The 27,175-nt window shown below is 35.2% G+C and overlaps 1 protein-coding gene across 5 annotated transcripts in view; it reads left to right on the forward strand.

Annotated features, from left to right (window-relative positions):
- LOC111059491 overlaps positions 1–25,256 on the forward strand; it is a 38,066-nt gene extending 12,810 nt beyond the window's left edge. For 3 of the 5 annotated variants that reach the window (XM_039425491.1, XM_039425492.1, XM_039425493.1), the window contains 4 exons: positions 6,585–6,683; positions 11,272–11,365; positions 12,568–12,695; positions 15,408–15,600. In XM_039425491.1, the coding sequence (XP_039281425.1) occupies positions 6,585–6,683; positions 11,272–11,365; positions 12,568–12,695; positions 15,408–15,559 (473 nt within the window). In that variant the 3' untranslated portion in view covers positions 15,560–15,600. Of the gene's footprint in view, positions 1–6,584; positions 6,684–11,271; positions 11,366–12,567; positions 12,696–15,407; positions 15,601–22,780; positions 22,908–25,063 lie in introns of those variants that run through there. The other 2 variants (XM_039425495.1, XM_039425494.1) reach the window with 2 other exon arrangements.
- Positions 25,257–27,175: the final 1,919 nt, after the last annotated feature.

The raw sequence follows: 27,175 nt of genomic DNA on the forward strand, positions 1-27,175 counted from the left end.
CAGTTTTCTCTGTTGGACATTATGAAGGTTTCATCCGGATTGATGATGAGTCCAGCCTGTTCACTGGCGCTTGCGAGATCCTCCAACATACCCTGCAGCTCTCGACTTGACTTGGCAATAACCACGATATCATCAGCGAAGCGAAGATGATTTAGATTTTCTCCATTGATATTGATGCCGAATCTCTCCCATTTTAATAATTTGAAAACCTCTTGAAGAGCTGCGTTGAACAGTATCGGTGATGCCGGGTCGCCTTGCTTCACTCCTCTTTCTAGCTTGAAATAATTGCCTGGTTTTTCAAGAATTACCCTTGCAGTACTGTTTTCATAATAGTGCTCCAGTATATTCGTATAAATCTCCGGAACACCTTGATTTCGAAGGGCTGTGAACAAGAATGCATGGCTTATACTATCGAATGCTTTTCGGTAATCAACAAATGCCAAATATAGACCAATTTGATACTCCGAACATTTTTCAATGAGTTGATTGACGACTTGGATATTATCAAGTGTTGAAAATCCTTTTCGGAAACCAGCTTGCTCGACAGGTTGTTGTGTTTCAAGTATCGGCTGGATGCGGTTTGTCAACAATCTCATAAACAATTTTCCTATAGATGACGTGATGCTGATTGGACGGAAGTTATTGATGTCATAGATGTCTCCTTTTTTATATAGAAGTATCATATCGGCTGATTTCCACTGATGAGGGATCTGCTGTTCTTTCAATACTCTATTGAATATGTTCACTAATAAGGCTATTATCACGGGAGCAAGAGTTTGAATTATTTCGTTTGTGATTTTATCGTTACCAGCCATTTTGTTTCTTTTTAGTGATTTAATGCAATCCATTACTTCCTGCACTTGGAAATCTGGTATAGTATCTGTGATGGACGCAGCGTTTGAGATTTCGAAAGTCGCATTCCCAGTACATTTGAATAACTCTTTGTAGAATTGTGTCGCTTTTCCAATTATACCTTGTCTTCTTCTATCTATTTTTCCATGTATATCTTTCAACCCTGTGTTCCATTGAAGACCGTACGATATTTTTTTTTCATTTGTTTAATTGAGCTAGTTGACTCTAAGGCTTCTGATATGATTCGATCTTCATGAATTTTTAGGTCATTTCGGATATGGAATCTCGCTAATTTGCATAGAAGGTTATACTCAATTTTTTCCTCTACAGTTTTTGGATTTTTCCTCTTCATAGCTTCTCTCGAACAAATTATATTTTTCGTGCTCTGAGAAATTTTTGTTGGTCTCGTCGATGCTGATTGTTTGAAAGAACTCACAACCAGAGATTCCATCAAATTGTATGATTCCTGCAGTGTCAGGTGCGATTCATTTTCAATTATATGTCGTACATTTGCCGCTAATTCATGTGTCTCTGTTTCATTAAGTGACAGCATTTTAACAACATTTTTATTCCATGTACGCCTCGGTCTCAATGAATTCCATCCTTTAGACAGTATGATAGTTATCAGTCTGTGGTCTGTGAAGAATTTAATTTTTCCGGTGACGTCGAACTGTTCCACGAGGCCTCTATACGCTGTCAAAACATAATCAATTTCACTTTTTGTTTGCTGTTTCGGAGAGATCCATGTCCACTTTCTTCCCCTTCTTTTTTTGAAAAATGAATTAATCACCTTCAACCCTTGTTGAAAACAGAAATCAACTAGCATTTGGCCTGACTCGTTTCTCCTTCCATATCCATATTTACCTACGACATTCGCCTCGTTTTCTTCCTGAAATCCAACTTGTGCATTGAAATCTCCTAGTATTATCGTAGAGTTTTTCCAATTATTGCTTTTATCTTGAGACAAGATCGTAGAAAGAGTCTCATAGAAAAGTTCTCGTTCAATCACATCTGATTCAGCTGTAGGGGCGTAAACTTGATAAATATTCAACATTTTACAGATTCCAACTCTCAGTCTCAACACTGCAATTCTTTCTGAGAAACCTTTGAGTTCGATTATTTTTTCTTTTAAATGTTTCTTTATTAAAAATCCAACTCCTTTTTGTCCTTGTGTCTCGCCAAAGTGGTAGAAAATGAATTCGCTTTTTCTGTATATAATTTTTTCAGAATTTCTCCTTACCTCTGCTAAACCAAGAATGTCTATATTTGTTTCTTGTAATGCTTCTTCTAATTCACAAAGTCTGTCTTCCGTACGAAGAGTTCTTACATTTAGTGTTCCTATCACTAATCCTGGGGGGTTACGGTCACAATTCCCCTCGGTGACCAACCTTTCTGGGGAAATTTTATTTCTTGAATTCCTTGCTTTTAATATCATCCCGTTTTTGTTGGTTGGCAGCCTAGTTTCCATTAAACGCTATTCATTCCTATCCAAGTTCTTATCCCTACTTTTCATCTGGAAATAGTTGTCTATAGGACCCTTTTTCTCTACACTGCTACTTTCCTTTCCTGTCTTTTCGGGTATTCTTTCCTTCTGTTTCTCATCTGATGCCCTCATTTGTTTTGCCTGGCTTTCCTCACTCGTTGGAGAAACACTTAACTCTCTTTTTTTATTTCCTTTCTTATATTCCATCACGACTAATTTATCGTACTTGATTACGGCGTATTTACCTTCTTTTCTGGCTGTTACTAGATCGTTTCTAAGGCTCTTCCTAATTTGTTGAACGTCCTCAGGATAGTCTTCAGAGACAGAAATATTAGATCCTTTCAATTTCTTACTATTCTTCAAAACTTCCGTTTTTTTCGACAGCGTTGTCAGCGCCAGAACAATTGGTCTGGCTGTATTATCTTCGTTTTTTCCTATTCTTCTGACAAAGTCCACCTCCCAGTTTTCAATTCTTACATCGAGTTTTCCTCTTATTAGTTCAATAACCAAACTTTTTAGATCGCTCGTATTATCATTCTTCAGCCCGTGTATAACTATGTTCCTCTCCCTGACCTTTTTTTCCAATCGACTTATCTTCTCCTTCTGCTCTTTAAGTGTTTCGTTGATATTGAGTAGTTGTTCCTTCATAACATCTGCAACCCTGTCTGTAATGACACTCACCTTCTCATCAAATTCGGTTTTAAGCTCTTGCTTTGAATCTGCTTTGAATCTATCAAGCATACTGACGAGGTCTTTAGACTCCATTTATTGTCCTTCTTTGTACTTACAATGCTATACAGTTGAATATTTTCCTTTCCTATTCAAAGTTACTCCGTTCTTTAAGCACTCTTTGCTGTATGTAAAATTCGGAATATCTGTAAACAAGCCGTCGATAGTCGCGATAAAACTTGATTTAAGAATTGTTTCACTAACAATTTAACTAATTTTTCGAGAGCTTACTAATTTAGAACTTTTCAACTGCAACCAGTGTTGCCAACCCAGAGCAACTGCAGAGCTATTTGGAGGAGAACAACTTGCTCTCTAATGCTCAGTTTGGCTTTAGAAGGAGTAAGAATACCTCAGATGCACTTTTTTCCATAAATAACACTTTTATGGAGGCAATCAATCGAGATGAGAAAGCTCTAACAGTATTTATTGACCTGGCCAAAGCGTTCGATTCGATTGACAGGAGTATACTCTTCTCAAAACTGGAGATTATGGGGGTGAGGGACTTGGCTTTGGCCTGGTTCAAGAGTTACCTTGGTGACAGAAAACAAGTTGTCTCCATTGGGTCGAAACTAAGTGGAGTTAGTGATGTGGAATATGGTGTGGTGCAGGGCAGTACCCTGGGGCCGGTTTTGTTCCTTATCTATATAAATAATATTGACAAGCTCAATATTGAAGGAGAGCTGTTTCTATTCGCAGATGATACTGCAGTTATATTCAGGGGTGCAAGCTGGAATGAAACTTACCCAAAAGCCGAAATAGGAATGAAGAAGCTGAAGGCATGATGTGATCAAAACATTCTTACCATGAATGTGGGAAAGACAAAATGTCTGCCTATCGCACTTAGAACATCAAGTGAGCCCCCTAATGACTTGATGCTGAAACTCCATTCATGCGACTATAACTATAGCATTAAATGCAATTGCCAGACAATTGAGAGAGTAAAAAGCTACAACTATCTAGGTGTTATGATAGACAGTAATCTTAGATATGAAAATCATATAATCAATTTGCAACGTAAGCTCCGAAAAATGATCTATATATTTTACCAGCTTAGCTTCATACTAAATGAAAAAGAAATTAAGTCAGTATATTTTGCCTATGTCCAATCGATTCTTAGTTATGGTATAATTGCATGGGGTGGAGCGGCTAAAACTATGTTAGAGCCTCTGTATATTATACAGAAGCTGATAATTAAAGCAGGCTTGAAATTAGAGAAGCAGTACCCCACAGAAGCACTTTTCAATTACTCCAGATTACTGACTCTCAGACAAATATATTTAAAAAATGTACTTGTTTTTACATTCAGAAATAGGGATTGTATTGTCACAGAAGTAACGCATAATTACAATACTAGAAGCTCTGCAAATGTGGGCCTACAGGTCCCTAGAATTATTAAATCAATAAACCGCACAAACCCGTTTTATGTTTCCAACATCCTATTAAGAAAAGCCCCAAACAGAGAAATAGTTGATCCCACTGTTGGTATTCAGACATACCGTTTAAGAAGTCCCCTAGCTTTGAAATCAGGAAAAATTTTTGCCATCTGCAAAACTATAATATAAATGACTTGCCTTTTATGTACCTACCTTGATTCTTGTTTATCTCCTTTCATTGCTGCTGTTCTGTGCTCAAAACTTTTTATTTTTCCCTTTCATTTTTGAATTTTTCATTTGACACTTTCAATTTCAAATTACTTAGTATATGACGGTACTCGTCCCACACACAAGTCTATGACTCATGTGGGACTATACCTTTATTGCTGGGTCAGAGCACTTTGATTGGGTATTGTGTAGGCTATTCATTACATGTTTATTTTTATTTATTTTTTCTAATGGAGGTTTGTATTTTTTTTTATCATGTAACTTATTTAATTTACGTTTTGCAAAATAAGACCCTCAAGACTTTGTTGATTATTGGATTCTTCTGTATGTCTATCGATTTAGTCATTCAACTATAGCTATTCATGTAGTTTAGCCTAAATCAAAAAATTTTGTTCTAATCATTAATCATTGTGTGCTGAAAACCTCAATAAAGAATTATTGAATTGAATTGAATTGAAGTTGAGACTCTGATAAAATATCGGTGGTGACGATCTTGTTGTTTATTTTTTCTTTGCTATTCTACTTGAGGTTAAATTATTTTTATAATTTCTATCATCATAATTTGTAAATTTCCAGTAATTTATTAATTATTTATTGTTGTTGGTTGTTTATTCTATGTCAGAAGCCTCTCGCTGGTGACAAAACATGCATGATGACATGTGTGTGTATGTGCGCATGATAAACATGCATGTACATGCTAGTTTATCATGCATGGATGATTGGTGTAGAATAAAATGACACATGACACAAACATTTCACTGTTACAAAATGGACTGTATTACGCAAGAAGATCAATGAAACAAAGGATCTTAATATTACGAGTGTTTCACACTTTCACTCAAAAATAGTCAAATTGTCTGTACTTCATAGTTCACAACTCATCACCAACTCGCCAACACCCAGTTCATGCATAGGCAGCATGGCCAGATGGGTTTACACAGGAAGCTCTTAACAGAGCGCTCACAAAATGATACAAAACGGCGGTAACATGCATGTCCTACCTACTTTCACTTTTACAGACTTCAAACAGCTGGATTCAGAATATTGGCTTTCCGAAACGGGGTGTAGTTGCAGTCTATGTTCAAATCAAATTTCAAAAAAACTAGAAAATTGAACACAAAATGAAATTAAGATAAACTAGTGTAAGTCTCAACTATTTTGAATTATCTAGGAATGTTTCATTTCGTCAAGGAAAAACGTTTCCAATAATAATTATAGAAATGAGAGAATAAAGATTATTTCGCTGGGACTATATTTACTATGACTATGCCCTGTTTTGGAACGCCCATTTTCTGACTCCAGCTAGAGCTTGGCTAAATTCCGTGCTCGGAAACCGGCCCTAAGATACAGATATAATAAGCAGAGTATCAGTTGATTGGAAGTTGAATGCACGTGTTTGTGGCACATAAGTCTTCACGTACCTTGAGAAGAAGTAGAAATGTTATCATTCAATTATCTATTTCAATACTGCTTTTTGTAGGTTTCTTCAATACCATCTGTTTCCACAATTCATCTTTGTAGAGAATGAAAGAATATTCTGCTTATTTTTCATTCATACTGTAATAAAATACAATCAAATTCAATCAGTTCTGCTTTAGAAAATACGTTCAATTCTATTTTTGGAACATTTTCAATGTAGCTCAATATTTTACATTTTTCTACTACTTTCTGAGTGGTATTTCCTTGCTCAATTTGGTTCTCAATCTAAATAAATCAAAAATTTCATTGTTTATATCTATTGAAATCAAAAATTGAACAAGCGATGGAAGACTAAACCTACTTTTTGAACTATGTCATCACCTAAGTTTATAATATAATAACACATGTGCGGTATTGTTTTGGTATTTTATAACAATGTTTTCACATCAGTGTTGTTTATTGTTACATTAATTTTAAAGTATCATTTTTTTCATTCACAGTGGTTTTCAAACTGTTTGACCTTAACAGTAATAAATATATAAAAGAAAAGAATATCAACAATTTCTTTGCAAATTCTGAGAATGCCGAATTTTTCAATGGTAAGTGCATGAAAAAATAACGAAAATTGTTTCAGTTTCTTGGAAAAGATATCTTTACACCTTATTAAAGAGATGAAAACCCACAATGCCTATGCCTTCCCAATGATATCACTTGAAATTGAAGGCCATTGGGGTATTTTGGCACACCATTATACCATTATAACGTGGACCTCACAATAGTTACGGTACTCTTTCAGATTAGCTTTACAAGTTTTTTCATCTAGTGTGGATTTTGATTCACTGGGCAACATATTAAAATACTAGCAGGTAACCCGTGATTCGCAAGGGTCTTTCTTGAAACTTGACGTAATGAAATCTAGAAGAATTCAAAATAGGCCTATAAGAATCCTCGGTTGATTAAGAATTTATATGCTGCATTTCAAGTAAATCAGTATGACCACCTTTCAATTAAAAAAAGTAGTTGGATTCAAAATGGCGGAAAAAACTTGGGTGTGACGGAGAACCTGTTTTTATCATTCGAAAAGGATCCCCAATCATACCTATCTTCTAATTTCTCTTTTAAGAGAAATCTTCTGCTGCTTCCATACAAACTGGAAGCATGACAAATAATTGAAAACTTGACAAACTGAAAACTTGATGTTATAAAATATTTAAGAATTTAAAATTGGTCTATAACCACCCTCGGTTAAGCAAGAATCTATATGCAAAACTTCAAGTTAATCAGTCCAGTAGTTCTGACGACGTGATAATGCGTCAAACATAATTTCCCTATACTTTACACCTGTATAGGCTACGTTTATAATCCAGTTCTTTCCTTTATTATAGTATAGAAGATGATACATGGATGGATGATCATTGTTATTTTACTAAAATATATAATAAGTTGGATAGTTTCCCTTTCAGAGGGAGTTTTGACAACCCACAAAAGTCATTTTTCATTTGAAGATATAACGAAAAGGTGCATATGAGCTTATTTTTTTGCTCAGCTTGCCAAAATACCCCTCATTCCTATATCAAAATTTTCGACTGACTGTACAGTGAGTCAGTCATTCATTATCAGGGCTCGAATAATTTTGAAATTTTAATTAAATAAAAATGGAAGAATATAATTTCTTTATGTAACTAACAACAGCTTCATTCAAGTACATATTATTACTGCATGCGTTTCCATATTGTCGATACAGCATTGATGAAACTGTAGACGTTTATTTAGCACTTTGTCTCAAAAATTGTTCTAGCTGAAAAATTAATTATCCATGCCACGTGTAGGCCTAAACATTGCATCAGGAAAACTATGTTTCTCATGTAGAAAGCAATATAGAAACAGATGTTCCTTTTTCAATTTCGACCATATGATTTGGTGATTTTTCAATGAAATCGAATGTACCATTGATGAAATTTGAACATTAATTCTGAAAAATCTAGAAAGAAAATTAAAATTTGGGCTTCCAGGTGCACGAGATTGATATTTTTAGAATCTATGTGCAAAATTTGGAGATCTAAATAATTCCCGTTTTTCCGGTATGCAATCCACAAGTTGACATGTTTTGATGCGAACAAACGAACACACGAACAAACACAACCCTACTCTCTCTTATTATATAGATAATAGGCACTGGTATGCTATAATCTTAAGGTGCGTACAGATATACGCGCCGCAAACATGAGCAATTCACTTTTAATCAGCTGACTATATCAGTATTTTTACAGAAACGGTAAGATACAGATATAAAAAGCTTGGCATCAGCTGATTAGAAGTGAATTGCTCATGTTCGCGGCGCGTATATCTGTACGCACCTTTATAGGTTGCCCCCTCAATGACCGATTTAAATTCCATGTACGACACTAGCGCGGCTGCATGTAAGTCTATGCATCTTTAAGGTCTTATTTACATCACATCATTGATCTTCAAAAAGAATATATTTGTTAGATTTGTAGTGATGGCAACATTATTTGATTAGCATTAGGGCGGTTTCCGAGCTCAGGATTTAGCTAAGTTCTAGACTTTAAACAGCTGGTGTCAGAAAATTGACTTTCCGAAATGGGGCATAGTCACGTTTTTATGATAATCCTTATTTTCTCATTTCTATAATTGGAAACGTTTCTCCTTGATGAAATTGAACATTTCTAAATGATTCAAAATAGCTGAAACTTAAATTATTTTCTCTTTTCGATTTTGTGTTCAATTTTCTAGTTTTTAGAAATTCAATTCAATCGTGGACTGCTACTGCGCCCCGTTTCGGGAAGCCAATTTTCTGACTCCAGCTGTTTAAAGTCCAGAACCTAGCTCAATCCCAAGCTCGGAAACCGGCCCTAGGTGTTGCTACCCTCGTCTGTCATTCGACAAAGCCGATAGTGCTGTCCTTTTCTAGCTCTGCAACGTTGACTGGTTGACGTAATAAATTATAGGTTTTCAACAATGCATAAATATAATCAATCAACACAATATTTCAATCTCAATTCCAAAAGTTCATAATTAAATCTTCTTCTTCTTCTTCTTACAAACAAGGATTAGGCTTTAACCTGTTCCGACTCACATCTAGCCAATTATTCAAATAAACATAAAATATCCTATTATTGCCACCGCTTGCGTGGTCTGCTAACATCTCTTTTGCCTACTGGCTGATAATTATAGACTTTAAATGGTATTCTTTCAGCTGACATCCTTTGAACATGCTCCCTCAATTGATGCCGATTCTCCGTAACTCTTTCATTCATGCTGCAGATTTTCAATTCTTTCCTAATATCTTCATTCCTGAAATGATCTCTTCTGTCACATCCCTTGGTTATTCGGAGAAATCTCATCTCGGCTGCCTGCACTCTACTTTCAAGTGGCTTCGTAGTAACCCATGATTCACTACCATAGAGGAGAACTGGAGCGGCCATTACCTTATACAATTTCATAATTGTATCTGTTCTAGCTTTTTTACCCATTCATAATTAAATGATTGAAAAAATATTTTTCTCCACAAATTGTACCGTAACAAATGGCAGAAATGAACAATTCTCAATCAAATTTCTTTGCAATGTTATTATGTAAGTATCGAATAATTATCCTCATCTCATACTATTAAACGAGAGATTTTTGTTTTTATGTTTAGATGTTTAGTTTTCTGGATGTTTGGATGTTTATATGTTTGTATTTCACCGGATCTCAAAAACTGCTCCAACGATTCTTACGAAATTCAGAACATATTAGGTTTATAATATAAAAATTCGATTGCACTTGGTCTCATCCCTGAAAAAACTCGTTGAAGGATAATAATTATTCATCTCAGGAAAAACAGCTGATAATAATTATTTCGTCGTCTGTTGAAGATGGAAGTGAGTGAGCGAGCTCATGCACTACCTCCGTAAAGAAAGCCGTAGTGCATTCGTGTGACGTCAGCATAGGTAGGGCTTCTACACCAATAAAAACACTAGCTGATATGGATCAGCTGAAATCAACAAATTTTTATTGGTGTAGCAGCCCTACCTGTGCTGACGTCACCAGACTGCACTACGGCTTTGTTTACGGAGGTTCATGTGTGTGGGAGGACTGTGTAAAAATTATGACTCAGCTGTTGAACTTTTGTAATCATCCAATCAGTTACTCAGTGCCGGTTGCAAAAAAGCTGGGTTATTTTCAATCCTGATTAATTCCAATAGATCCATCATTTTGAATGGTCTTCTCTGATTTTGTTCACGTGAAATTAATCAGGATTGAAATTTAACTGGCTTTTGTGCAACCGGCACTGAGTAACTGATTGGATGATTACAAAAGTTCAACAGCTGAGTCATAATTTTTACACAGTCCTCCCACACACATGAACCTCCGTAAACAAAGCCGTAGTGCAGTCTGGTGACGTCAGCACAGGTAGGGCTGCTACACCAATAAAAATTTGTTGATTTCAGCTGATCCATATCAGCTAGTGTTTTTATTGGTGTAGAAGCCCTACCTATGCTGACGTCACACGAATGCACTACGGCTTTCTTTACGGAGGTAGTGCATGAGCTCGCTCACTCACTTCCATCTTCAACAGACGACGAAATAATTATTATCAGCTGTTTTTCCTGAGATGAATAATTATTATCCTTCAACGAGTTTTTTCAGGGATGAGACCAAGTGCAATCGAATTTTTATATTATAAACCTAATATGTTCTGAATTTCGTAAGAATCGTTGGAGCAGTTTTTGAGATCCGGTGAAATACAAACATATAAACATCCAAACATCCAGAAAACTAAACATCTAAACATAAAAACAAAAATCTCTCGTTTAATAGTATGAGATGAGGATAATTATTCGATAGTGAAGTCCTGTAATACAGGAACAGCTGATTTTATAGGCTATATTGAGCATGTGATTCTCCAGTATTACAGGACTTTTATGAAACAGGCCCCTGAAGCTTATCTTTTGTTTTATAATTATTTTATGTTGTGACTGCTTGTGTTGTCTATGGATCTCTCCTCCACACGCAGACGTTTAGTCTTTGTGGAGGAATTCCGTAATATTGAGTTTTCCATTGTAAATACTTGAAGGAATGAAAAATATTTGAATTTGAATCATCATCCATACATAATTGAATAACATAGATTCTCAGAATATTCCATGATAATAATATATCATCATCCTTGGTATTTTCCAGACATCACCAAGGAAGAAATGTACAAGCTGGTAAACACCAAAACGAAAAAACTCACTTATGGAGTGTTCATTAAATCCAGGGGAGAAAGGAACATGTAATATCTCAAAAATAGAATTCCAATACATAGCCCGGGCGCAAATGTCATGTATAAGGCACTCCGTGGTCATTTTTGAGTAACAGCCGTGGAAGATGTCTCAATTATTCCTTCGTTAGATCTAGCATAATAAGGATCGTGATGATGATAAATCGAAATCACAGGCAAACACCTCGGAAACGAGATGGCCGCAAAAATTCTCAGGGTTTTGCTATATTGCTTGTATTTCAATAACCGTTCAAGATATTCAACCGTATTTTTAGACAAAAATATTTTAAAAATTTACTTCTACAGTTTTAGTTTTATGAAATTATCCTCTAAAATACATATTTTTTAGTTATAACCTTCAAAAGCCCAAAAAAGATTTTTTTTCTAAATTTGTTCAAATTTCATTCCATAATAACTTTTTCTTTGCAAGAGATACAGAGAAATTTTGAATCTATGAAATTTAGAGCGTTTTTTCAACTTTGTAACGATATATCTTTATGCGCTGTACGTCAAAAAATGAGTTCTCCAGCGCCCTCCAAAGAAAAGCCTGCATTATTTCTGGTGCGTTTTTCCATACGCATGAGGTAACAAGCTAGAACTATAAAATCGATTTTTCATGACTACTTTGAGATAGAGACTTGCAAATGGTCTCAATCTCTTCCTTATTATGTGTAGAAAGAGAATATCCATGATGGCAATCTCAAAAATGAAAAAAACAAGATGGCAGCAAAAATATATCGATTTTCAAGAAATCGTCAGTAGCTCTAATAATGTCGAGGATATTGGATCGATTCAGCCATCTGAAAGCTTCAAAATATTCATACAACAATATCCAAAAGATTTATCCAATTCCACCAACTTTTAATATGCCGAATATAACTTCAAACTCTTGAAATTTGCAGTTACTTGCCTTACGTATTGTCTTTCATATATTGTTCACTAAATTGTATTGCTCAAGCCTGGTTTCTATTCTGTAGTTTTGAAACATCCCAACTACACGACAAGCTATGACAGCTTGTTGAGCAATTTTTACTACTTGTCCTTTTTTACAATTTTTGTTTCTATTTCGGCGCAAACTGCATGAAAGTGTGTGCAATTACAACGTAGATCCCGCTATAGAGTTAAAATCTTGATATCAATTTATAAGCATTCAGTCAAAGCTATCTTACGAATATTTACTCTCAATAAAGTCAACTTTTTTTTTCATTTTTCAGTACCACTTTGCAAGCTTTACAAAAAGCCTTTCCTGGAAAAACTAGTGTTCTGGGAAAAGATGTGAACGAGCGGTTCAATTTTTACTATTTTTTCAGATTTCATAGAAAAATAATATACACACTACAAGGTGAGAAAAAATATACAGTTGATGCTGCCTTAAGCTTTATTATTTATTATTAATTTATTCTTACAATAATTACATCATAAGAATTATAAGGAGAGGAGGAATAACTTCAATATCTTTTGAAAATAGAATTATAGTACCCTTTAAAATTGATAAAATATTGAAAACCAAGAATATAAATTGTAATGTCACTACTAGTTTCGGTGATCACACCATAGTCAGGTTATGAAAATCAATATTTAGTATTCATGGTGTCACAAAGTGAATTTTTGTGACGGATGGAGAGCCGTCGTCTAGTGTAAAATTAGCGAATTTATTCTGTTTTAGAATTAGAATAGGGTCGACGACTTCCAGATATATATTGTTGGACTTGTAGTAGTGTATGCACATCATCACCATCGTCGCCAATCCCTATGAATCATCAGCAGCGGATTCATCATAACCAGAAATTTCCAGATCTTGTTTACCACTCTGAGCGTTCTCGTATTTTGTATTGCATTAGCAGCATCCGTATCATCAAAACGATAAGCGACTACCGAGTTGAGTCGGTATCATTCTTCTTGTAATTTCTGGTGAGAAATATTGTTTACCGGCCTGATTTAGTGTAGCAATTAGTATCATTGTCATCATTAGCTGCACCCTTAGCATCAGCACTAGTGGATTCAAACCCTGTCACATGACCAGTGGCGTGATCGTCTTTTCAGACTCTCATTGGTCGGCAATCTCTTTTCCCCAGGCCTCCTAATTTTCAGCGACCCGGTGCTGCTTCAAGAAGACCTGGGAGAGAAGCAGTTGTTCGGTGAACGGGTTTGTGTACAGCTGCGTTCCAAGCGGCGCTCCTAATAGTGGTGTACTAGAGGGTTAATATTCTATTCTGTATTTTAGTGAATGGAATATTGTATGTCGAATTGCCGACTGTATTTGAAGGTGGATTTTCCTGGGGGATTCTCTGTCCTTGTAGGTCTCATTTAGGGCAGTTGTTCGGTGGTTGAGTGTGAGATTGGGTCGCAAATCTCCTCTCCTTACGACGTTACCGATACTAATTATTATTCTATCTTGTGTTAACATAGAATATTGTAGGTCGAGTTCCGAACAACACGGAGTTAGAACTCCCTTGTGGGTTTTTCTTTCTTATCAGCTATTTTTCCTAAATTCGTATCACTGGGGGTGAACGTGTTATCCTTGGTTTGAAACCTGTAAGGGATCTCAAGTTTGTGCTACAAATAGTTGAGTGGGGAATTTAGCTAGGCTCTTAAGCAGATAGAACATTTCTTGTATGGATGTTATTATAATATCTTCTTTCTTATAAATTTGTTATGCTTTTGTAGTGCAGAGCGAACGAAGCTTGGTCCCTGATATTTTTTATAACCTGACGATGGTGAGATCACCGAAACTAGTACCATTTTAATTCTTGTTTTTTTATATTTTATTAATTTTAAAGGGTACTATAATTCTATTTTATAAATACAAGAAAGTAGCTTTCAGTTCATACATTTAAAAAAACTTTAATATACCGTGGTTTACATCTTCAAAAAAAAAATCTGGTGTGGCGCACTCACACAACTCTCCTTGCCGTTATGAAATTTGATCACCTGACGCTAGTGTTCACGCGCATCTCAAGTCTACTATTCAAAGATTTGAGCCAGCTGGTGACAGGGTAATAACGCTGGAGACACACATGAGGTCTGCTATCTCTTCATAGTGAATGATTTGATAGAATCAACAATAATTTGAAATTGAATAATCACATTTTCTCGAATTTAAAGCTTATTTTCAATTTTAGGTGAAAATGTTACTGAACATTAATTGTAGGGATTTTCATGCTCAATCTACTACACTTGATTTTTTTTGTTTCAACCGTATCTGAAGCCTGATAATTGGGAATCTATCTGCATTGATGGGGCGGAGCTCCTGAAATTTTTACAGATATGGGACTTGTGGCAGTTGATAGAGCTTATCGATGACTAGTTTAGGTATGAATTTGATCAAAATCGTTGGAGCCGTTTCCGAGAAAATCACGAAAAACCCTGTTTTTGACAATATTTTCGCCATTTTAGCCGCCATCTTGAATTGCATTTGATCGAAATTGTTCGTGTCGGATCCTTATAGTGAAAGGACCTTAAGATCCAAATTTCAAGTCATTCCGTCAATTGGGAGATGAGATATCGTGTACACAGACGCACATACACTCACACACACACACACATACATATACCCAAAAACCAGTTTTTTGGACTCAGGGGACCTTGAAACGTATAGAAATTTAGAAATTGGGGTACCTTAATTTTTTTCGGAAAGCAATACTTTCCTTACCTATGTTAATAGGGCAAGGAAAGTAAAAAACTTTAATATACCGTAGTTTACATCTTCAAAATATAGTTCAACTTGATTAATATAACCACCAATATTACTAGGAAAGTGCATATCGGTACATGCACACAATACAGGACTAGAAAGAATTGTATGAAAATATAATTTAAAAAAATTAAAAGGAGGACAATCCATATGGGAGATGAATATTTTAATATTTGTGATTCAAAATCCATGATAGATGAAAAGCGTGTAACATTTGCATTGACTGCATTGATTTGTTCTTTGAATGTCTTCCGGTTTTTATAAATGTGTAAATTGACAATCATTTAATGCACTCATACATTTTATGAATAAAAATTATTCAATTGATTGGAAGTGACCGTAATCGTCTGAATGTTCCAGATGCTGTTGAAAAGATCGATCACCTCTTGATAGATCATTATTATGAAAGAGAGATTAAGTCTTATAACAAGGATGAAGAAAATCGTAAGAGAAGAGCGATAAGGAGAAAGAGAAGACAGATAACTCCATCTTCAAGCTCGTCATTCATGTAAAAACAAAATTTTCTATTATCAGGAATCATAATATACTTTGATCAGAGACTCAATACTTTATAATATATTAAGCATGAAGATAAGATACATCGGTTATTCTAAGCGATGGTATATATAATTTATCATTATACTGATATAATACTTATACCCGCCAACTCTTATGTGAGCCAACTTATTTCATATTCCTGTAATAAATACTATTTACAAACTTCATTCACTGATATGGGATTAAAGTTTTTTATAATAAAATTAGTAAAAATGTATAATACAAACAAACAAAATTATGGAATTAGTAAATAAATATTAATGTTCTATTAAGGATAATAATAAGAAAGGTTATTTTTAGAAAAATGAAAAACAGTAAAGAGTGGAATGAAGAATAAATAGTTTCAATATTTACAGTCTAACTAAATTTTCACAATTTTCCACTCCAATATCAACCAACCAGGAAAATAAACTTTTCTTGAACCTGTGTCTATTGAATTCTTCCCTAATGTAACTTGGTATTGAATTATAAATTTTTGGTCCCAAATATGTGTAGTTTCTTTGCCCAAATGTAGTGTTCATCCTTGGTACTATTGAATACGTGTTTCTCTGCCTTGTTTGATGGTTATGATCTGCCAGTCTTATGTGTTCGTTGTTTCTCCTCATTCGCGTGATGATAGCCTGGATGTAGAGTTGTCTTACACTCAGTACTTTACTGTCCTTGAAAAGAATGTTCGTGGGGAATTGATTCTCCTTGAAGCCTATTATTTTTAGTATTCGTTTTTGAAGTTTATAGAGAGGTTCAACATGTGTAAAATTCGTAGCTCCCCAGATAATTATGACGTATCTTAAAATTGATTGCACTAAAGAAAAATAAACAGTTTTTAATGTCTCATAGTTGAGGATTTTACGGAGTTGATAGAATTTGTAGAGAAGCTTCCTGATCCGGGTAATTGATAGATTAATGTGCTTGTCCCATTTGAATTTGTTGTCCACTATTGTTCCTAAATATTTTATTTCATTGACTTGTTGAATTGAAGGGCAATCACACGGGTTGTTGGTGCTTCCACAGTGATGCAGGATTATTGAAGAATCCGGTGGTCTCGTCCGTTCTGTCAGAGAAAAGGCTAAAAATTTCGTTTTTGTTGCATTTACTGTAAGCAAATTTTCTCTTAACCATTTATCGACTTTGATCAATTCTTCCTGTGCCAGATTAAAAACTTCCTCCCAGGTGTTTCCTTCAAATAGTATACACGTATCATCAGCAAAAGCTATTACTCTTCCTCTTATCTTAATTGAACATAGCTCATTTGCATATGCCAAATACAGAATTGGCCCAAGAACTGTTCCTTGGGGAATCCCAAACTTCATCGTTTCCTCTGAACTGAGATGTTCTTCAACTTTGACTTTTTGACGCCGGTCACAGAGGTATGATCTAAACCATGCTAGAGGAACTCCTCTAATTCCCATGGCTTCTAATTTCTTCAGCAGCAAACTGTGATTAACAGTGTCAAAAGCTTTTGCTAGGTCCAGGAACACTGCTGCACATTTTTTGTTATTTTCTAGCTTATCTGTGACAAAATTTGACAATTCTAATACCGCATCTTCTGTACTCCTCCCCTCACGAAAACCAAATTGATTCCTAGATAGTAAGTTGTTTTTTTCCATGTAATTCACAAGACGTTTCTTTACCAGTTTTTCCAAAATCTTAGAAATATTGCTTATAAGTGAAATAGGCCTGTAATTGGTGGCATTTGTTTTGTCGCCTCCTTTATGTAATGGTCTAACACATGTCTCTTTCATAGCTTTTGGAAAAATTCCTTTTGACAGACTTAAATTAAATATGTGAATTAATGGTTTTACAATTACATTTTTTATCGACTTCAATGTTCTATTATTGATTCCATCAAGTCCTGGAGCACTGTCATTTCGCAAACTACTAATAGCTTCAAGAAGCTCATCTTCAGTTACTGGGTGAAAGTAGATGGAGTGTAGAGTTCTTGTAACAGGTTTATATTGGGATATGATTTGGTCTAGTGGTTTTCTTAAGGAATCTATTATTGTCTCCGCCATTTCTTCACCTACATTTGTGAAAAAGTTATTCATGTGGTTGAGCACAGTTTCTGGATTTTCCTTTAGATTGAAAATCCTATCATCTATTTTAATAGCATTCAATTTCATTTTTGTTTTTGATTTAGAGTCAGTAGCATCTTTGATTACTTTCCACATTTTTTTATTATCCTTTCCAGCTTCATACAATTTCTCTCTATAGTATTGGTCCTTTGTTTCATGAATTAAAGCTGTGAGTGTATTCCTATACCGACGATAGAAGTTGGTTAAGTTAATGTTGTTTGGGTCTTCCTTTCTTCTTTTGTTGAGTAGATTTCTGGTTCTTATTGCTGCTACTATACCTCTGGTGATCCATGGTTTGATGGGTTTGTACTTCTTCTGCCGCCGATGCTGCTTGATATTATTTTGTATATGTTGTCTCAGAGTTGATAAGAAGGTGTCATAAGATGTATCTGGATTATTATCTTCTAAAACATGAATCCACTCCTCATTCAGTAGTTCATTCTTCAAGCTATTAATGTCTATTTTCTCGTTTATTTCATGTGTTCCAGTTTCATTTGCACTATTTCTCGAAATATGTTGCACTCCTAGAATTGTGGTGAAGTGGTCAGTTATTGTTGATTCATAAATGATTGGAAAAAGATTATCTCTGGAGTTGGTAGCAATGTGATCTATGCAAGAAGCAGTTTCTGTTGTAGTTCTGGTTGCTTGTTTAATGCAGAGTCTGAGCCCATGCTCGCTTAGAAGATCGCAGTAGTCATTCAATTGATGATGTGGACGAATTTGAAGGGTGTTAATATTCATGTCTCCGGCACATATGACTTGTTGCCCTCTTAATTCATTCAGGATCGATTCCAAGTCACTCAGGAAATCTGTAATATCATTGAAGGACGGTGATCTGTATATTGCAAGGATGTTCCACTTTTTGTCTGCTGCATCCAACCGAATATGTAGGACATTTGCCTGGTTAATATGTAGCTCAACACATTGTACATTTATACTATCTTTAACATAAACAACTACACCATCATTTTGTAATGGGTTGTTTATGGTGGAAAATACATCATATCCTCGAATGGACTGGAGTACAAATTCAGTCCTAATCCAGCATTCGGTTAGAATAATAACATCAAAAGAAAAATTAATGTCGCACAATTGAATCATCAGCTCATCAAAATTTCTTCTGATACTCCTTATATTGAGACAGAAGATGCTCAAATCACAAGAACTCAATGCTGCACAAAGTTGTTGACTGTTGTTGATCACTTCATCGTTTATTTCTTCAAAATAATCAAGATCCTCGAAGCTGAGCAAATTTGATAAGTTGTTGTTACTCATTATTTAAACTCTCATTAATCCCTTCCATTCTTCTTTCATTCCAGCTTAAGAGAAACTCTTCACTAACATCCTTTAGTTTTCGAATTAGGGTCAGCACTAAATCTTCTTGCCCTGTTGTGATATATCTGAAGGTTTGTGTGTGTCTGCTCATTGCTACTATTACATGTTGTGTGCTGTTATATATTCCAAGTTGTTTTTTATTGTTCCTTATCAGAACTACATTCTTGTGAGTTAAGCCCTGTGCTTCATGAATTGTATGGACTTTAACTGAAGGGTGAAGTTTTGATTGCAGCTCTTCTAGCACTGTTTTCTTCTCGAGCTGAGTGAATGTAAGAATCAGAGTGTTAGGTTCAAGTGGTCCAAGTTCTCCATTTGTTATTGGAGGTCTGACGGATAACAGGACCTCATTTTTCGTACTAATGTCCTGGTAGTAGCTGGAAAGGATGTAGCAGACGTCTATTGGACACCTTCTAGTTACTGTTTGATGGATTCTCTTCTCACAGAGAGATGAAATGTGTGACCATTCAGCTGTTAATTTACTTCTCTCTATGTAAGGTATTTGGTTTGAATCTCCTAGCAGAATAATCTCAGAAGCACCAGCGAGAGATGAGACAAATCCCACGAAACCTGCATGCATTAATACTGCTTCATCTATGAAAACACGTTTGTACTGCTTTTTTGATCCGTTTATTATAAAAGATGAAACTGTTCTATAATCCTGTTTAATTATTCTTTCATATTTATTTTTGTGAATTCTATTCACCTCTTGCCTAATTTCATTTATTCCAGCTCTTGTCTGACACAAAATGAGATCTTTACCTGGTGTATGTTGCTGAAGGATAAAGTGAGTTTTACCACACCCTGGAACTCCATCCATCCAAGTTATTTTTGGCATCTTACAATTTGTGATGTCAACTTTTAGAATATTCTTCAGCAGCTCAGCATTCAGCATGATTTGGGTGTCTCTACTGACTAGAATATACTTTTCCTTAGTTAAGAATGACTTTGTTGTTTCATTGTAGGGTACGTATTTTCCTTCATTTTCTAAACAGAAGCCCATTCGATATGTAGTGGATGTCGGCCACAGAAAGTCTTAAGTCGATTGTCGTAGATGTTCATCTCGTTTCGCCTTATCTCTTGAATACATGCTGCTGAAGAAGAGATATTACTATTCAGTGATGATAGTACTCCCCTATATAAATCCGCATTCAGAACATCATACTGTTGAATAAAGTTCCTGAGTTCTATCATACTGTTCAAATAAGCATAAAGAATAGAATCATACGGTAGGTATCCTTTTGGACAATCTTCAGAGCCATCGTTTTCATGTGGTATATCCAAGAACTTTAGATTGTTTATTCCTCTGTAATAGAATACATAATTCAGGTTTTTAGTTTTAATTACTAAACTTAAAATGTCCAAGCATGTAAACTCGGAGTCAATATCAAAAGAATCTATTCCAATCGTAATGTTGTATTTATTTATCGATGCATATTCGTCTATTACCAGTAAGAGGTCACGGATACCTAATTGAGCCTCATTGTTATTATTTTGCGCTAATATCAATGTCAATGAATTTTTAACAAGATGAAAACGAATTGAGCTATTATTTACGTTCCGTAAATAAACAGTAGGTAAGCTATTGTATTCATCTTGACTCAGCGTTTTCTTCTTGATTGAATGTGCAACGCCTTCTGAAATACGTAAACAATTTTTATTCCAGCGAGCTAATGATAAATTAAAATCTGTATATTGACCAAAGCTGAAAATCAAAGACGTCCTACTTTTCGCTGACTGTTTTATTAATTCTGTTTTTTTAATAGATGATAGGAAATCTTGAATATCTATTTTTATATTTGATGCTGTGAATTTATTTGATGATTTTGAGCTGGAAATTCTATTTTTAATCTTTTTAAGCACTTCCATAATTTGTTCGATCAATTGATTGTTGCAATGCTTTCACATAGCTGGGACACTTTAGATAGTTTACTTTGTGGTCTGAGGGTTTATCAGCTCTTTTGCAGTTAAAACATACTGGAGGTTTATCGATTGAAGGGCAGGTTTTGATGTTGTGCCCTGTGATGGAGCAATGACCACAGATATCTTCTTCCTTTTTACAATGTTTTGTGATGTGCCCATAGACTTGACATTTATAGCACCTTTGCACTGCATGATAATCATTAACTCTACATGATGTCATATCTATAAATATTTTTTTCTTATTAATTATTGCTTTCCTAATTTCGGGTTCACATTCTACTACCCAATGCACGGAATCCTTGTTTTTCGGCCCTAATTTGAATGATGGCTTGCAACCTTCTTCAAATTTTTGTTTTTCTATTCCTGAATTGACAAAATTTTTGTTATATATTTCTTCAGTTACCTCTTTGTTAGTGAGATCAGATGGAACATCATAAACAATTATCCTGGGTTTTTATTTTGGGGCTCAGTTATCTTGATTTGATCATTATTCACAGCTTTATTCTTCAATAATTTCTTTTTGTCCTCTAGAGAATCCAGAACAATGAGTAAACCTCCTCCTCTAACGGGTACTGTCTTTTTTATTTTAATGTTATCCTTTCTCGCGATGTTGGTTTTCAGTGTTCCTTTTATTTTTCACTGTCTTGTTTCTCATTACCGGTGGAATTTGAGGGTTTAATTAAGACTACCTGTTCTTTTGGAAGGATTTTCCTGACTTGATTATTGGACTGGGGATCGCTTGAAGTAGCTTTTTTCGGTAGTTGTATCATGTCTGCGTAAGTAATAGGCCTGTCTTTATTTTTAATTTCCTGAACAGATTTGCTTATGTCCTGTAATGAGTCATGAATTTTCGGATGCCCTAAAGTATCACTTATTTGGCTAATAGTAACTGCTCTCGTTTCTACTTTCACGATTACCAATGCTAATTTTTGAACTAATTCTAAGAAATTATCATATTCGGCTCTGGAAACCTTGTTTTTTTAAATTCTGACGAAGCCCATTCCTTGAATTCCGAAGAGATACTCTTCATGTTCATTATGTCTGTGTTGAATTCACTCAGCAATAATTGTTCAACAGTTTCCATTTTACCTGGTTGTTCTCGTACTTTGAGTCCTTGGTTCCCTGGAAAGTTATCCTCTTCTTCCTCCTCCTCGAATTGCGGGATCAGTCCATCCGGTGGTTTGGTTGGTGACCTCATCTATCCGACGACGATGACGTATGAAGATAGCTGCTGTATGGTTATGTTCCAGTGACCCACTTATTGATGAACGATGATTGTTTTGAAAACTATCACTACGGTGAAACTAAACTACTAAGATGTTTACTCTACGAGCGCTACTGTAAGACTTCTGTTCATATGTTTGGATGTTCAGATGTTTAGATGTTTAGATGTTTATATGTTTATATTTCACCGGATCTCGAAAACGGCTCTAACGATTCTCACGGTATTCAGAACATAGTAGGTTTACTATATAAAACATCAATTGCACTAGGTCTCATATGCCGAATATAACTTCAAACTCTTGAAATTTGCAGTTACTTGCCTTACGTATTGTCTTTCATATATTGTTCACTAAATTGTATTGCTCAAGCCTGGTTTTTATTCTGTAGTTTTGAAACATCTCAACTACACGACAAGCTATGACAGCTTGTTGAGCAATTTTTACTACTTGTCCTTTTTTTACAATTTTTGTTTCTATTTCGGCGCAAACTGCATGAAAGTGTGTGCAATTACAACGTAGATCTCGCTATAGAGTTAAAATCTTGATATCAATTTATAAGCATTCAGTCAAAGCTATCTTACGAATATTTACTCTCAATAAAGTCAACATTTTTTTCATTTTTCAGTACCACTTTGCAAGCTTTAAAAAAAGCCTTTCCTGGGGAAACTAGTGTTCTGGGAAAAGATGTGAACAACCGGTTCAATTTATACTATTTATTCAGTCTTGAAAAAAGAAAATATACACACTACAAGGTGAGAAAAAATATACAGTTGATGCTGCCTTAAGCTTTATTCTTTATTATTAATTTATTCTTATTACAATAAGTACATCATAAGAATTATAGGGAGAGGAGGAATAACTTCAATATTTTTTGAAAATAGAACTATAGTACCCTTTAAAATTGATAAAATATTAAAAACCAAGAATATAAATTGTAATGTCACTACTTGTTTCGGTGATCACACCATAGTACGGTTATAAAAATCAATGTTTAGTATTCATAAGAAAACATTTATCCTATAATATTAAACGAGCAACTTCTGTTCATATGTTTAGATGATTAGATGTTTATATGTTTATATTTCACCGGATCTCGAAAACGGCTCTAACGATTCTCACGTAATCCAGAACATAGTAGGTTTACTATATAAAACATCAATTGCACTAGGTCTCATTCCTGGGAAAACTCGCTGAAGGACATTAAAATGATGATTATTATTCATCCTTGGGAAAACAGCTGATAATAATTATTTCGTCGAGTGTTGGTGATGGAAGTGAGTGAATTTCAATCCTGATTAATTCCAGTAGATCCATCTTTTTTAATTGGTCTTCTCTGATTTGGTTCACGTGAAGTTAATCAGGATTAAAATTCAACCGGCTTTTGTGCGACTCTGGGACTTGGTGAGGGAAATTTTTGCATTCCTCTGAGAATTAATCTCAATTTACTTTGATCAGATAGAACATTTCTTGTATGGATGTTATTATAATATATTCTTTCTTATAAATTTGTTATGCTTTTGTAGTGCAGAGCGAACGAAGCTTGGTCCCTGATATTTTTTATAACCTGACGATGGTGAGATCACCGAAACTAGTACCATTTTAATTCTTGTTTTTTTATATTTTATTAATTTTAAAGGGTACTATAATTCTATTTTATAAATACAAGAAAGTAGCTTTCAGTTCATACATTTAAAAAAACTTTAATATACCGTGGTTTACATCTTCAAAAAAAAAATCTGGTGTGGCGCACTCACACAACTCTCCTTGCCGTTATGAAATTTGATCACCTGACGCTAGTGTTCACGCGCATCTCAAGTCTACTATTCAAAGATTTGAGCCAGCTGGTGACAGGGTAATAACGCTGGAGACACCATGAGGTCTGCTATCTCTTCATAGTGAATGATTTGATAGAATCAACAATAATTTGAAATTGAATAATCACATTTTCTCGAATTTAAAGCTTATTTTCAATTTTAGGTGAAAATGTTACTGAACATTAATTGTAGGGATTTTCATGCTCAATCTACTACACTTGATTTTTTTTGTTTCAACTGTATCTGAAGCCTGATAATTGGGAATCTATCTGCATTGATGGGGCGGAGCTCCTGAAATTTTTACAGATATGGGACTTGTGGCAGTTGATAGAGCTTATCGATGACTAGTTTAGGTATGAATTTGATCAAAATCGTTGGAGCCGTTTCCGAGAAAATCACGAAAAACCCTGTTTTTGACAATATTTTCGCCATTTTAGCCGCCATCTTGAATTGCATTTGATCGAAATTGTTCGTGTCGGATCCTTATAGTGAAAGGACCTTAAGATCCAAATTTCAAGTCATTCCGTCAATTGGGAGATGAGATATCGTGTACACAGACGCACATACACTCACACACACACACACACATACATATACCCAAAACCAGTTTTTGGACTCAGGGGACCTTGAAACGTATAGAAATTTAGAAATTGGGGTACCTTAATTTTTTTCGGAAAGCAATACTTTCCTTACCTATGTTAATAGGGCAAGAAAAGTAAAAAACTTTAATATACCGTAGTTTACATCTTCAAAATATAGTTCAACTTGATTAATATAACCACCAATATTACTAGGAAAGTGCATATCGGTACATGCACACAATACAGGACTAGAAAGAATTGTATGAAAATATAATTTAAAAAAATAAAAGGAGGACAATCCATATGGGAGATGAATATTTTAATATTTGTGATTCAAAATCCATGATAGATGAAAAGCGTGTAACATTTGCATTGACTGCATTGATTTGTTCTTTGAATGTCTTCCGGTTTTTATAAATGTGTAAATTGACAATCATTTAATGCACTCATACATTTTATGAATAAAAATTATTCAATTGATTGGAAGTGACCGTAATCGTCTGAATGTTCCAGATGCTGTTGAAAAGATCGATCACCTCTTGATAGATCATTATTATGAAAGAGAGATTAAGTCTTATAACAAGGATGAAGAAAATCGTAAGAGAAGAGCGATAAGGAGAAAGAGAAGACAGATAACTCCATCTTCAAGCTCGTCATTCATGTAAAAACAAAATTTTCTATTATCAGGAATCATAATATACTTTGATCAGAGACTCAATACTTTATAATATATTAAGCATGAAGATAAGATACATCGGTTATTCTAAGCGATGGTATATATAATTTATCATTATACTGATATAATACTTATACCCGCCAACTCTTATGTGAGCCAACTTATTTCATATTCCTGTAATAAATATCATATAAAAAATTCCTAAACTGTTTTATTCTTTATTCTTGAAGCCTCAATTTTATCATTACAGTAATGATATGAGAAGAAGGAGAAAAATCCTATGGAAGGAAAAATTTGTTGAATACTTGGAGCCTTAATATTACAGTAATGATATGAAAAGAAAAAGAAAAATCTGGTGTTGTACACTCACACAACTTTCCTTGCTCATTGACCTGTAAGCCTCGTTCTTAAACGAGAATAATTTAGGGGAATAACATAATGACGATTGGCGGCAACATATTTTAAACTACGATCAGACTACTGTTTATGTGTATATTATAATATTAATTGTTTTCAGAGTACTTTTTCCTTTGTGTAAATAATTGTGGAATAGATGATTTTTTAAAAGTCGTCATAACAGCTGTTCTACAGATGAAATATCTCGAATCATGTGTTCTTTTTATAAACTCTGCTCTACCCACCTACCTCAAGCACGAGAGGGAGGTTATAATAGTTATTTGTGCAACTAGTGTGCAAAGTGACAGTTTGCTGCACCGAAAGAAACGTTTACGCCCGAGCCGTAGGCAAGGGCGGAATGGCTTCTTGAGTGCAGCAGACGAACTTTGCTCACGTATTTCACATTAAACTTTTCCTACAGTTACCATTGAATATGAGAACTGGTTCGTTCGTTCGTTTGTGTCAGGTGATTATACTTGTATTATATGCCTAAATTAGAATAGTAATCCACTGTTATAGCAGCTTCGTCATTAAAATTAAAGAGGTCTTGTCGATTGCATGCTGGTGCAAGACGGCACTTTAGGAGGTGTCATCTGACTGGATGTCTCCACAGTCACAATAAGGATCATCAATCTGCCTCCAAGTAGTGCGGTTTTCTTTAGTGCAAGCACACTCTGCTCTAAGGCGGTTCAGAGTTTTCCATTTACTGTACGGTAGCTCTGCTCCTGCTGTCAGTTGCTCCCTCAGCACTGAGTCAGTGGCATCTGCACCCTCATGCCAGAGTCGAATTCTTTCTTGTGGTGCTGAGGAGCCCAGCTCCTGTGTCTCTGTTAGAAAGCTGCGACGGGACTTCAAACGGTGAATTGCAGGGGTATGGCCAAACATTGGATGCCTTTCATCATTAGCTTGGCGAGTTCGCTCGGCCCTACCTGCTATCTCTCTCCGGATTGATGGAGGGGCTATCCCACTCAGTTGGTAGAGGTAGTGAGTTTTAGTTGGTTTTAGGCAGCCAGTCACAATCCGGCAGCTTTCGTTGAGAGCCACGTCTACCTTCTTAGCATGGGCTGAGCGACCCCACACAGGACAAGCATATTCACCAGTGGAGAAACACAGGGCTAAGGCTGTTGTTCGCAGGGTGTGAGCATCAGCACCCCAGGCAGACCCAACCAGCTTGCGTAAGAGTGCATTTCTGGAGTTGACCTTCTTTTTCGTTTTTTCACAGTGAGCTTTGAATGTCAGGCTTCTGTCCAATTGAACACCAAGATAAGTTGGGTTTGCCACATGTGTCAGCTGCTGGCCAGACCAAAAGATTTTAAGCTCCCTTTGGGCTTCTTTGTTTCTGAGGTGGAAAGCACTTACTACAGTCTTTGTTGTGTTCACCTTCAGGAGATTTGCTTTGTAGTATTTGACTAACTCTGGAATGAAACTATTCAGCTTGTCTTCGACTTCTTTAAAGGTGTTTCCTTTGGCTGCTACTGCCAGGTCATCAGCATAAATGAAATGTTTTGTGCTGTCTCCAATAGGTTGGTCATTCACAAAAACATTGAAAAGGG

This window comes from Nilaparvata lugens, chromosome 4 (assembly GCF_014356525.2).
Source record: "Nilaparvata lugens isolate BPH chromosome 4, ASM1435652v1, whole genome shotgun sequence".
NCBI lineage: Eukaryota > Metazoa > Arthropoda > Insecta > Hemiptera > Delphacidae > Nilaparvata > Nilaparvata lugens.